Genomic DNA, 13,339 nt, shown 5'->3' on the forward strand with positions numbered 1-13,339 from the left:
AAGCAGTGGTATCAACGCAGAGTACTGAAAAAAGAGTCTGGAACAAAGCGAACAAGGTCAAATATATCATTGAACGATTCGCTAATAACTTCTACTCCAAATCAATCGAAACGTAAGCGAATGAAACAATTATCGAATGTGGTTACTTCTACTCCGATAAAAGATGTACAATCGAGTCAAATATTGCACGAAAGATCGTCTCCGTATGTGGAAGAAGTTTTCGAAATCATGCCTGAAACGCTTGTGACATCGGTTCAACATCTGCTACAAACGTCCGAGGGTCAAAATACATTGCGCACACATCTGGGTCCACTAGGGCAAAAATATGTTGGAGCTATTTTGAGTCAAGATAAAAATAACAGTATGGATAATGTTTACGGTGTTAAATTTTGCAACGAAGGAATGATGATTGGTGATAAAATTTTTGATGTGGATAAAGATGACAATATAATTATCGGTGGAATAAGATACGTGGGAACACCAGGTCTCTACGAGTTGATTTTCAAGAGAATACCCGACGGTGACGTATACAATGACGATGATAAAATTAAATACAAAAATATATTACTGGCGACAAATGCGCATAGACGTGGCAATGATATGCGTAATCCAGTGTTAAGTAACAAGGGATACAAGTATAAAAATATAATAGCACCATTAATCTCTATTAAAAAAGCTGGAAGAGGTATAAACATACCGCGCGCTATGACGTTAAACGATAATAAGATCGATTACGTGCATTGGAATGATCCCAACGAGTTGGTTGATCGCTTGCGATTGCTGGAAGCTTCGCGTCAAGCCGGCAACAATGCCCACGACAATGAAATATTATCAATTATCGAGGAACTTTACGAAGCTAACCTTATTATAAATTAATCTATGCGTCGGCGAAACGAGTCAGTCTGTCATTATTGTTTGTATCGAAATGTCGATTAATAAATTTGGATTATCGTTGGGAACACCAAACAACTCATACTATCAATGGAATGGATTACTAAGAAATTATGTGCGCGATAATGCTCTGTGTCAGACAGCCTCCGGCTTTGACGCAAGGTCGCGCAAGATACGACGCGTAGCGCAACCGGAAGATGATACTGATGCAGCCAACAAACAGTACGTGGAAATACGTGTCAAGCTTTTGGAAGACAGACAGGAAGAACTTGAGAAGAAAATAATCACGCTCAAAAATATACATATAGATACATGATATAGTTACATATGTTACAGATATAATTTACTATATATTGATTAAATAAAAATTCTTTTATCAACATTTATATATAAGATATGTTGGAATTATTTTTAGGTTTGTCTTCTCTCGTTTTTACAATCTCTCTCGCAATCTTCTCACGATCGTCACTGTCAATCGTCGTCGTCATGTTGCGCTCGGACGAAAATTTTTAGACGTTGCTCGATCGATGTATCGATAGCGACTAACCACTTTACGGTATTGCAAAATCGTTAAATCCTTTTCGATATCGTCCATTAGTCTGTAAACTGTCTTTATCAATCACTACAAATCCATACTTGTGTTGCCAGCATTTCTGACAGAATGCGCGAAAATCGCCGTAAAACATGTCAGTATTTACATGATCGTTGTATACATGTTTCAAGTTTGTACCATCTTGTTTAAATAAAATCAGTAAATTTGCATTGTCCCGTATAAGATACTTGGATATCTTCGCATACGTTTGACAAAGATAGAAACAGTCGACGCTCGAGTGTCGACCCATTGCAAAGTACTCTCTTATCGTATCTTGCTTATCGCACGCCACGTCGTCAAAGATAAAAATGGAATTCGGAAGCGCTTCGCTCGGTGGAATAACGTCACTATTATTAGAGAATGTAAAATAACCAATTTCATCGATCGATAATAGCAAATTTTCCAAGTATCGATATTTCGGTTGTTGAAGCGATTTCGAATATACGTACACATTCTCGAAATGTACACCGTGTGGACTTTTTATCAAACTTATCAACACGTTAGTCTTACCGCAATTCGAAGGACCGCAAATGATACCGCGTATAGTAGTCGGCAGCATGTTTCCATGTTTGCGTATTTCTTTCTCGGACATTACTCGTGTTTTATCGTCAAAATTTATCACTTTGATTATCGTCGCTTGTCGCGCGAACCGCATGTTTGCTCTCGCGAATCTCAAATCAGATTTTGGAAAATGAGTCATCGGGGCCCTATTTATAGAGGCACACCGAATCGAAACTGCTCAGTCTAAAAAATGTTTCTTCTTCTATCGGTTGACAGCGTTAATAAAACATTGTGACAAATGTCAGCAAAAATTATAAGAGGTAGCGGTTTGTTAAATCGTGCGATAAACGCACTTCCTATCGAATTACATATTCCAGGCTATCAGTTTTGCGGACCGGGAACTCATTTAGAAACACGATTGGCTAGAGGCGATCGAGGTATCAATCCATTGGATGCCGCGTATCGCGAGCACGACATAGCTTATTCCCGAAGCAACGATCTCGGTCAACGACACGTTGCGGATAATATACTCGCCACGAAAGCGCGAACGCGTATTACCGCGAGAGATTCGACTCTTGGCGAAAGAGCAGCCGCTACAGCTGTTTGGGCGGCTATGAAGGCAAAGACAAAATTCGGTATGGGGCTGAAAACAAAAAAATCATCGATGAAGAAAAAGACTGCGAAAAAACGAATATTTCCTATAGCGAAGCGCGGTGGTATCTTACTAATTTTACCATTATTGGGAGTTCTCGGTTCGTTGGCTGGCGGGGCAGCGGGAATCGCGAAGGCGGTGAACGATAGCAAGGCGACGCAACGTCAGCTCGAAGAAATGCAGCGTCATAATCGCGCCATGGAAGGTCACGGACTTTATCTCGCTCCATACAAGCGTGGACGAGGGTTCTGAACAGCAGCCAAGAAAAAAAAATGTCAAAATAAAAATGCCTGCCAGTGTAACAACCAATGTACAATTGGAACAGCTTGCAAGACGTATGCGTATACAATTTTTTAGAGGTGTTTTCATACGCAATAATTTACCGATAAACGGTGTACGACGAAATGAGAGCGGTATCGTCAATTTGGATGACGTCGATGGTTCCGGTACTCATTGGGTTGCGTATGCAAAGAGGGGAGATCGTGTAGTATATTTCGATAGTTTTGGAAATCTGCGACCGCCCAAGAAATTAGTGCGATATTTTGGACAGAATGTTGCAAATATAGAATACAATCACACGGCCTATCAAAATTACAATCAAAGTATTTGTGGACGATTGTGTCTTGGATTTGTTCAAACGGTCGATGATCGATATGAATTTAAAGCCTGACAATTCACCGTCGCGACTCAGTATTCGTTTGACAGTTTTCCAGCATGTCGCTCACACTTACGTTGACAGGCAAGAGTAGCGCGCTTGCTGTAAGTTACTTTCCGGCTATAGATTTAAACGATGGCGATTACGAGCTTGGTTTAACGGACTTTGAAACGTATCATACGATATCGAACGTGAATTCTTGGAATAATAAATTTTATTTTGATAACGACGATAAGGAAATTACGATTCCCGAGGGATCGTACGAATTGCACGCTATAAACGAATATCTCCGACATGCAATTTTACGACATCGACGTGTAGTTGATTCCAACGATATTGTTGATGGTGTCGTAACCCGACCAATTTCTTAATGTATGAAAGAATAAAACAATAAAGTGACACAGAAAAGTGTAAGAAAGAGCTGAGTAAAGCAAAGCATTAAAATTAGAAAAGAGATCAAGGAAAATTAGGAAAGAGTAAAGTAATAAAATAATATTAATAAAATAAAAGTAAGATACGTGACTAAAGAGAAGGAAGTCACGGTCAAGTTCTCGGAAGCTGAGTAAGCAGCTGACGAGACAGACTGACAAGCGGAGCACGAGACATGCTCCGGTCAGGGACACCACACTCCTCCCCAATCAACGACCTAATTAATTAAGAGATATAATAAGCGCGAGATGCACCTCGCGAGCGGAAGAAAAAAGAGAGACGACTCGCAGACTACTCGCTCGCTCAATATTATCGAAGTACCGTACGTATCGCGCCCGACTATTATAATCGCGAATAAGTGAAAGTGTATTAAATCTTGCAAAATATACTAAATTATACCTAACGTCCGGGAGTGTCTTATTTCGAGCGTGGATCCTAATCCTTTGGGCGTACAAATCCCAAAAGACCTCTTCCTTAGCGGCTAGAGGCACAACATTAATTGGTGGCAGCGGTGGGATACGCCAGCTCTAACAAGATCAACACCGGTAAAGGTCCATAACCACGAAGCAGAAAATTCCGTGGAATCGACAGAACGAGAGACAGCGAGGATAACTCCGTCAGACAGTCGACACCTACAACCGAGGGAAAAGGAAGTCTAGCAGGAACTTCGAGACACCCGGTATATCGAGGCGACAACGAGAAGCGCAACCTGAGAAGGCGCACCGACCTATCTCAACGGCACGCGACGATCAACGCCCGACGGCCGACATCGAACGAGAGAATGCTGCTCATCGTATTATTGTAAGTCGAGAAATCAAAATTTGTAAACGCGTGAATGTCGGAAAACCGAAACGCACCACAGAAAAGCGTAGCGAATAAATCGTGGCTATTTAGCGAACCAGCGAATAGAGCCATTAGAAATAGCGCAGTAAACCCTATAAGAGTAGCAGTAGAAGCACTCCGGGATATACGCGATAACGTACGAAGAAATCTAAGCGCATTAAATTCAAGCGAGAATTTGTCCGAACCAGAACTCGGAGCAAACGTTGTAACCGAACGCGAATTTCCATTTGGCGAATTAGATAACAGTTTAATAGCGAACAATATAGAACTAGATGTTGAGGTCGAATCATCAATAAGCGCGTCTAGTAAACTAACACACCGCCGCGAATTCTCACTAACGTCATACGATTCAAGTATCTTTGACCCCGACGAAATCTATCGCATTCGAGACATGTATAACTCAAACGCTTCCGCATCGCAACCCATCACATCAGAAGATATCGATGAGGGAATTAGGCGATTACAAGAAGAAGCAATCAGAAACGCGACACAATCAAACGCGCAAGCTCAGCACAAACCGCAGGAAAAAACGGACGAAGCAACCGACGACTTTAGGGAAATATTGCGGGAAATGAGAGAGGAAATTAGACGAGAAATTAGAAGTATGCATGCCGAGATATACGATTTGAAAATTAGAGGACCGCAACCCCGACAAAACAACGGGCATAGAACTCCGCCGGGAGAAAGAACCGAGACCGTATACGAGTTCACACCCGAGGATGTACGACATCAAAGAGGACGCGGATTTTTACAATTAAAAGAGGCTCGTGGAATGATTCCGGAATTCGACGGATCACCTAATAAATTACAAGAATTTTTGAGCGCGACTACATATGCAGTAGAACACATCGACCCGTTAGATGAAGTAACGCTATTAGGAGCAGTATTATGCACGAAATTAAAAGGCAGAGCGATGCTAGATTTCCAAACGCGAAAAATTCGAGACTTCGCACAATTAAAAAATGAATTAGAGGTCTGCTATGCGAGTAAAAAGAGTACGACACATCTACAAATTGAATTCAATAGGCTAAAACAGAAAAACGGAGAAAGCGCACGAACTTACGGACTGAGAGCAGACAAATTAGCCATGGAGCTATACGAATCAATGATGGAAGGACGACATCATACAGTAGATAATAAACGCGCAATAATGGAAATAATACAACAACAAGCCTTAGAGAATTTCCAGATAGGATTGCAGGACGAAATTAAAACAATTGTTCGATCGCGAGGATATGCTACGTTGCAAGAAGCAATAGCAGCGGCCAGCGCGGAAGAAAAGGTTAAAGGACCACCCGCGACCGGTACGCGAAGCAAAATAAATTTCACACCGACCTATAAACAAGAAAATAAAATAAACGTGCAATGTCAAAAATGCGGAAAAATTGGGCATTACGGCCGAGATTGCCGAACTAGCCGATATACAAATCGATTCTCATTGCCGAAACCCGATAGACAACCCCGCGTAAATACGGTAAATAAATATTGCCACTATTGCAAAAAATCCGGACATGATCGCGAAGAATGTTGGTTATTACACGGACGACCCAATAGAGATCAATCGAGCCGAATCAAACAATATAATTCGCGACCGGAAAATAAAAACCGCAAGAATAGCGAGCAAGGAAAAAAGAAATTTAACTCCACGCAAAATAGCGATGAGGAGGAAAGGAACGAAAGAAAGTCGCACCGATCTGCAATGGAATACCAAATATCGCACTTCAAAAATACGCCGCATATACAGACAGGATTGGACCTCGTCACATTACCAATGCGAGAAGCGAAACGCGAAAAAATAAACTTACTATTCGATACAGGAGCCGCAATCTCATTAATTAAAGTGAAACATTTAAAAGGCGAAACGTTAATAGAAGAAGAAAAAATAACGCTCACCGGCGTAACGGGACATAAGATATGTACACTTGGAAAATTTAAAGCGACAATAACTCTGAGAGAGCGCCGAATTAACCACACTATGTACGTTGTTAAGGATGATTTTCCGATAGAATATGACGGAATACTAGGAGTTGATTTCCTACGAAAGCATCAAGCCACTTGCAATTATAAAACAAAACAATTAAAGGTAGGACAGCATATCTTAAAGCTCTACCCCTGTCTAAAAATGACGCTGAAACCACGTAGCGAAACTATAATACAGGTCGCTACTGACAAGAACACGATAGGCGTGATAAAGGCAGAAGAAACAATACCAGGAATATTCATAGGTAATTGTCTGGTAGAACCTACGAATTACCTATGTGCAGCCAGCATTATAAATACAACGGACAATACAATCGAAATGCTAATGCCGCAAGTAAATATAGAGGAAATCAAACGAGGCGAAACAGAAGAAATTAACGTAATACGAACGCTAAATAAAGAGGAAGTAATTCCGCGTAGTGAAAAGGTATTACGGTTATTACGTACACATACACACGAATACAACAATATGGATAGCGCTGAGTAGTGCGAACTCATGGTTATACTCTACACGAGCAAACCAACCGATCGAAATAACGTGCAAAAACGACGCAACGCGAAAAATAGAAATAAAAGGAAGCGGACAAATCACATTAAAAGAAAAATGTAAACTAACAACACAAGACGTCATAATACGGACAAAAAAGCCCGCGATAATAACGATCGTACAGACAAAGCTACCAGACTACAATCTTACGATAACACACAACGAACGAAACGAAAAAACATTGGACAAAATTAGACCGATAAAATTGCGAAAAGTCATTAGAAACCCGACAGAATTAAGGGACCTAAGCGAAAGACTTGACGACACAAACGAAGACTTAAATAACAATTATTTCCCTACTAACGGACACATTATATATCCCGTAGCTTCAAGTTGCACAGGAATAACAATAATAATAATAATTACCATAATAGCAATTATATACGCTAAGAAAAAATATAAGACGGAAAAGAAAAAATTATCAGAAACTAACATAAACCCGATGTGCAAACCGAAAATAATTCAAGAGCACATCTACGGCACCGCAAGCGGATCGAATAGAACAGCTGAGATAGAAACCGACATCGCGATAACTAACACTGCGATGTTAGTTATTAATATAAAAGTAAATATAATATTAAAATAAAGTAAATATAAGAAACAATTGTAAAATGCGAAAAATGTATACCGAAAAAAAATATGTAGACGAAAATTCACGTATAGTTAATTTTCTTTTTCCAAAGGGGGAGGGATGTCGTAACCCGACCAATTTCTTAATGTATGAAAGAATAAAACAATAAAGTGACACAGAAAAGTGTAAGAAAGAGCTGAGTAAAGCAAAGCATTAAAATTAGAAAAGAGATCAAGGAAAATTAGGAAAGAGTAAAGTAATAAAATAATATTAATAAAATAAAAGTAAGATACGTGACTAAAGAGAAGGAAGTCACGGTCAAGTTCTCGGAAGCTGAGTAAGCAGCTGACGAGACAGACTGACAAGCGGAGCACGAGACATGCTCCGGTCAGGGACACCACACTCCTCCCCAATCAACGACCTAATTAATTAAGAGATATAATAAGCGCGAGATGCACCTCGCGAGCGGAAGAAAAAAGAGAGACGACTCGCAGACTACTCGCTCGCTCAATATTATCGAAGTACCGTACGTATCGCGCCCGATTATTATAATCGCGAATAAGTGAAAGTGTATTAAATCTTGCAAAATATACTAAATTATACCTAACGTCCGGGAGTGTCTTATTTCGAGCGTGGATCCTAATCCTTTGGGCGTACAAATCCCAAAAGACCTCTTCCTTAGCGGCTAGAGGCACAACAATGGCGAAGAACACGATGAATATACAATAACGCTTCGCGCTAATCATAATACGCTAAAAAGTGAAATCAAATGTATCTATAGAATAAATTTTAGTAAACCGGGCAACGTTGGACCGTTGTTGGGATTCTCGTCGAATCGTATATTACAGCCTCGGAAATGGCACGAATCGGATGTACCGATAAATATTATTAGCGTAAATATTATTCGTATAGAATGCAGCGTAACCACTGGCGCGTACAGCAATGACAAGTGCGTACACACGATACATGAATTTTCACCGAGCGTGCCGCCAGGATATAAAATATCGGAAACGCCAGCACAGATCATTTATCTACCGATCGTCGCACGGAGCATTACTGATTTAACGATACGCATTGTTGATCAAGAAGGACATTTGCTCAATTTTCGAGGAGAGGAAATTACCGTAAGATTGCATATACGGCGGCGCCAAAAATAAAGCGTTTGACAAATGAAATGCTTGTGTTGAACGGAAGCACGGAGCATGCGAGAGACAATATCTTTGCGAGGGACAATATTTTTGCGAGAAGGCGAGTGACTGCTGTATCGGGTGACAATAATCAGATATCTGGTTACGCTAAAAAGAAGCTCAGCGCGTTGAATCGCGAGTTTTTAAAATCATTGGCATTCGTCGTACGAAATACTTAACAATATGATTAACATCTTGAATATCGGAGGTGATCCGATCTTTGACGACCGTATCATCAAGATTGAGACTCATACGTACAATCCATACGCCAACACAACGCTTGGATATAGCGACGAGATACGGATACCAATACAACATTAAGATTTGTACACGTTACCATGTGAAAGTTTTCTATACGTCGAAGGAAAGTTGATGGTGCGTAAAGTAGCTGAAAAGGGAAGAGTGGTATTGGGAAACAATTGTGTCGCGTTTATGTTTGATGAACTTCGATATGAACTCGACAGTGTGGAGATTGACCGCAACAGAAACGTTGGAATAACTTCCACGATTAAAAACTATATCTCTCTAACAACCGAGAAAGGTAAAATCTTGGGGAATACTGCGTGGAATATGTCACATAATGCTGTTGAATCTTACTTCAATTTTTGCGTGCCGCTAAACATACTATTGGGTTTTTGCGAAGATTATAAGCGAATTGTGATCAACGCTCGTCACGAATTAATTCTGATACGTTCGCGCAACGACAACAATTGCATATTTGGACATGCTTCGGCTGAAGCTGATATCGAATTATTCAAGATACAATGGCGTATGCCACATGTAATATTGAGCGAGGTCAATAAACTATCCTTGCTGCGCGCGTTGGAAAGCGGGCGATACTTGAATATCAGTTTTCGCTCTTGGGATCTATACGAATTTCCTCTATAGCATAATACGACCAAGCATTCGTGGACCGTGAAAGCCGCTTCTCAGCTGGAGAAATCGCGATACGTGATCTTTGCGCTGCAGACTGGCAGAAAAAATGCCTTGTCAAAAGATATATTGCCGTTTATTTTCAAATAATGTTCCCCGGTGAGACAGTACCTCTCCGGGGTGCATATACAATTAAAGTTGGCAATTAGCCGCGCGCTAGAAAATTAAAACTATGGGCGGGAGACAATAGCCCCTCCCGCCAGTGGGCACTACAAACTATCGCACTGGGGGAGCACTAGCCTCCCCCAGGTCGACAGGATAAAAAAGTGATAAATAAATTGTCCCGGCTGACTGACCGGGGCAATATATATCTAGATCACAGCTATTCGCCCCCGGACCAATCACAGATAGGGTCAGAGATAAAGAAAACCCGGGGGCGCGCACGCGGCAAAAATATAAATAAAATTAATTATATAAAACGCGGCGCACACATACTCGACTAAAATACAATATAAAATACGCGGCATTCACACTCGGAACAGACAGGCCCACACAACATGCAATTAAAAAAAAAAAAAAAAAAACAGGTTAAAAATAATACAAGTAGAGCAGGGCCAAGTCCTTGCTCCCTCGCCACCGCGAGTAAATAAATAAATTCGAGTGGGCAAGACAACGCACGCAATAAATTACGCGACACACATACTCGAAACGCAAAAAGAATAAATAAATAAGACGACGCTGGAAGTGCCGCACCTACGCATTGGTGGGCCAACGCCGGCGAATCGCGCGGGGGAGTGTCGCGAGCACCCCCTCAGCCGAGGGGTGGGAGGAAGCGGCGTACTGGCGCGCGCCAGACACGTGCTCCACGTATATGTCCCTGGACCAGCGAATGGTATCCAAGACCATAAGGCGGCGCATCATCGAGGCATAGGCGTTGCCAATCCTAAGCACTCTCAACACCGCCTCATTTCTCGGATTTCACGAGCCAAGGGCACCGACGACAAAGGCCGTCACTACATATCCCTGCCGCTTGAGCTCCTCAGCCAAGGGCCAGTATTTGGCAACTTTCCTCGCCCTAGCCTCATCGAAGGACACCCAGCGGTTCTCGAAGGGGATCGTCACGTCGCAAATAACGACACATTTGGAGCGCTCGTGCCGGACCACAAGATCGGGCCGTAGCTCCCCAAGTTTGCCCTCCACTCGCTGGTTTACCCGCTTCTCCCCAGGCATACGGCAAGCGTTCCAGAGGCGGTGCAATACGGCGTCATGTCTCAGCTGGATGGCGGCGGAGTGTACCCCACAGTGAACGATGACATGGCGAAAAGTCTCGGCTGCTGCCCCGCAACGCCGACACCTCCGGTCCGCCTCCCCCCAACGGCGTGCACCGTTGAGAGGGAGGACGTCCAATTTGGCGCGATGTATAAAGCGCCAGTCGACGAAGCGAGTGAAGCTGCCGCCGCGGACATAGTGATTGCTCACACCCGCTCGCGACGACCCCGCGAACACCTTCCCCTGGTCAGGCTTACGCAACAGCGTACCCGCGTAAAATGCCGCCACCGCTGAGCGCAGACGAGTGACCACCTGGTTACGAGCACCAGGTGGCACCTTGACCGCGTCGCCTCCGGGACGTCGGCACCCGACAATGAGGCTCCCGGTCGCCTCATGCCATTCCCATCGAAGGGACAACCTCCGGACTGTCTCCGCACGGCGTTCCGAGCCGTCGACCACAGCGCTCCCCTCCCTCGCGCAACCTCCCCTCCTGCAAACCGGAGAGGAAGGCCGCCACGTTCTCGATCGGAGGACCGCCAATCCGCCTAGCCACAACTCCCCGCAGACGCCCACGCGAGCGCCCTGACCGTCGCATCGCCAGCCGTAAGCATACGGAAGACGTGCGCGACGGACAGAACGTCCGCGAGGTCAGCTAGCGGAAGTAGTCCACAACCCCCGCGTTTCGGGGGAAGGTAGACCACCTCCGCGCTGGCTCTCTGCGGGAGGTTGAGCCAGGCCTTGGCTTTGCGGCGGATCTTCAAGTCCGCCGCCTTAAGGGGACGCTTCTCCATTGTGACCCCCCGCAGCAGAAAGCATCGGCCGTATCGGGCGCAACAAGCACATTCTCCCTTAATGTGCTTTGTTGGGGTGTTTCTTCTGCTATCCGGTCATCTGGGACGTGTACGTCCAAGAGGTAGCTGGCTGTTTCCTCTAAACTGATAATTGACAAAGTACTACTACGCCGGAGTGTACTGAGAACACTCTCTACTCAGAGTTTTTCCGCTTGTTGCTTATAGACGAAGCCCCAAGATTCCGAGTTGCCGTACGACGTAACAAATTCCTGCCAGCTTGCGAGCTTCATCTTTTTGACCATTCTGCTGTGTTGCCGTAAAGAAGAACGGTATTCCAGCAGCACTTCATGGCACAAAGGTTTGTCCCGCCTCTTTTGGAGGGCACGTTTTAACCTATAGAGCCTCTTCTTTGAGATTGTCAATTCTCTAGTCCACCACGGGTAGAACTTACGGAAACGCCGTTTTCTAGGCATCGAAGCCGTACATGCCTCGCTGAGGACTGTTGCGAAGGTCTCGGCCATATTTTCTACGTCCTCCACCGAATTCAGGTCAATGACCTCGAGCTTGGACTTTGAAAGATCAGTCAGGCTTTCGGAGAATCGTTCCCAGTCGGCCCGACGAGTGTCGAACCTTGTGTTCGCGGTGTCCCCTCTACCTTTCTCTCTCGGAACCCTCAACCTGATATCTATGGAGTTGTGGTCGCTGTTAGTCCAGTCGGCCCTCACTTTCCATTCGCCGATGAACTGGCTCACGGAGGGCGACGCTAAGATTACGTCGATGAATGACGAACCTCTTGTCATCCAATAAGTGGGCCCCTATCCAGCGTCATTGACCACTTCTATGCCGTGTGCTCTGATAAGGTCTTCGAATTTTGTACCTTTTTTGTCTGTCTCTTGGGAACCCCAGAGTGACGATCGAGCATTGGCATCTACCGCAACTATAAGCCTCTTCCCCCTCAGCGAACGAAGCACCGTCTTGAGGTGTTTGAGGTGCTTCTCAATCTCGTCACTGTGTTGAAAGTAGCACGATGCAACGTAGAAGGAGAAGCCGGGAGCCAGCACTTCCGCACAGACGCAATGGGTTGTGCTGAGCTGCGAGATAAACATCGTTTGGAATTGAGGATTACAAACCGCTACCGCCGCCCACGGACGTTGCGAGCGCACGGCAGCCACCCTCATCCCTTTCCCTAATCCAACAAAGGTGTGACCCGTGTTTTGCTTCTTGACGTGTGGTTCCTGCAATAACAGGACGTCAAGTCGCTTTTCTATCACGAGCTGACGCACCTCGCCCGTAACTACAGCTGAACGCCTCATGTTTAGTTGTAGTATTCTCACTCCCGTGGACGCAAGTGAGAAAGAAAAGTCGATTTCTGCCGGAGCTTGTTGCAGCGGCCACAAGGAAGAACTCGATTCGCCTACGATGTGTGGTTGAATTTGGGGAACATTCTCGAATCTAATCTTATTATCTATCGCGATTTTATTCGCGGACCTATTTATGGAGCTATTCGCAGAAATTATCGCGGAACTAATCGCGGGCCTAATCGCGGAGACTATCCCTG

At 44.1% G+C, this 13,339-nt stretch overlaps 1 protein-coding gene across 1 annotated transcript; it reads left to right on the top strand.

Moving 5' to 3' along the window:
- Window positions 1-4,555: 4,555 nt before the first annotated feature.
- On the top strand, window positions 4,556-7,030 carry LOC138943824 (uncharacterized). The gene has a single exon (XM_070314761.1). It carries the CDS (start codon window positions 4,556-4,558, stop codon window positions 7,028-7,030), a length of 2,475 nt encoding a protein of 824 aa, XP_070170862.1.
- Window positions 7,031-13,339: the final 6,309 nt, after the last annotated feature.

The sequence above is a fragment of the Polyergus mexicanus genome, unplaced genomic scaffold, assembly GCF_030449975.1.
Source record: "Polyergus mexicanus isolate NDT 795.1 unplaced genomic scaffold, iyPolMexi1.0 SCAF_45, whole genome shotgun sequence".
In the NCBI taxonomy this organism is placed as follows: Eukaryota; Metazoa; Arthropoda; class Insecta; order Hymenoptera; family Formicidae; genus Polyergus; species Polyergus mexicanus.

Excerpts from the sequence above, each read along its gene's own strand:
- LOC138943824 (XM_070314761.1), top strand. The coding sequence starts at position 4,556 with ATGTCGGAAAACCGAAACGCACCACAGAAAAGCGTAGCGAATAAATCG.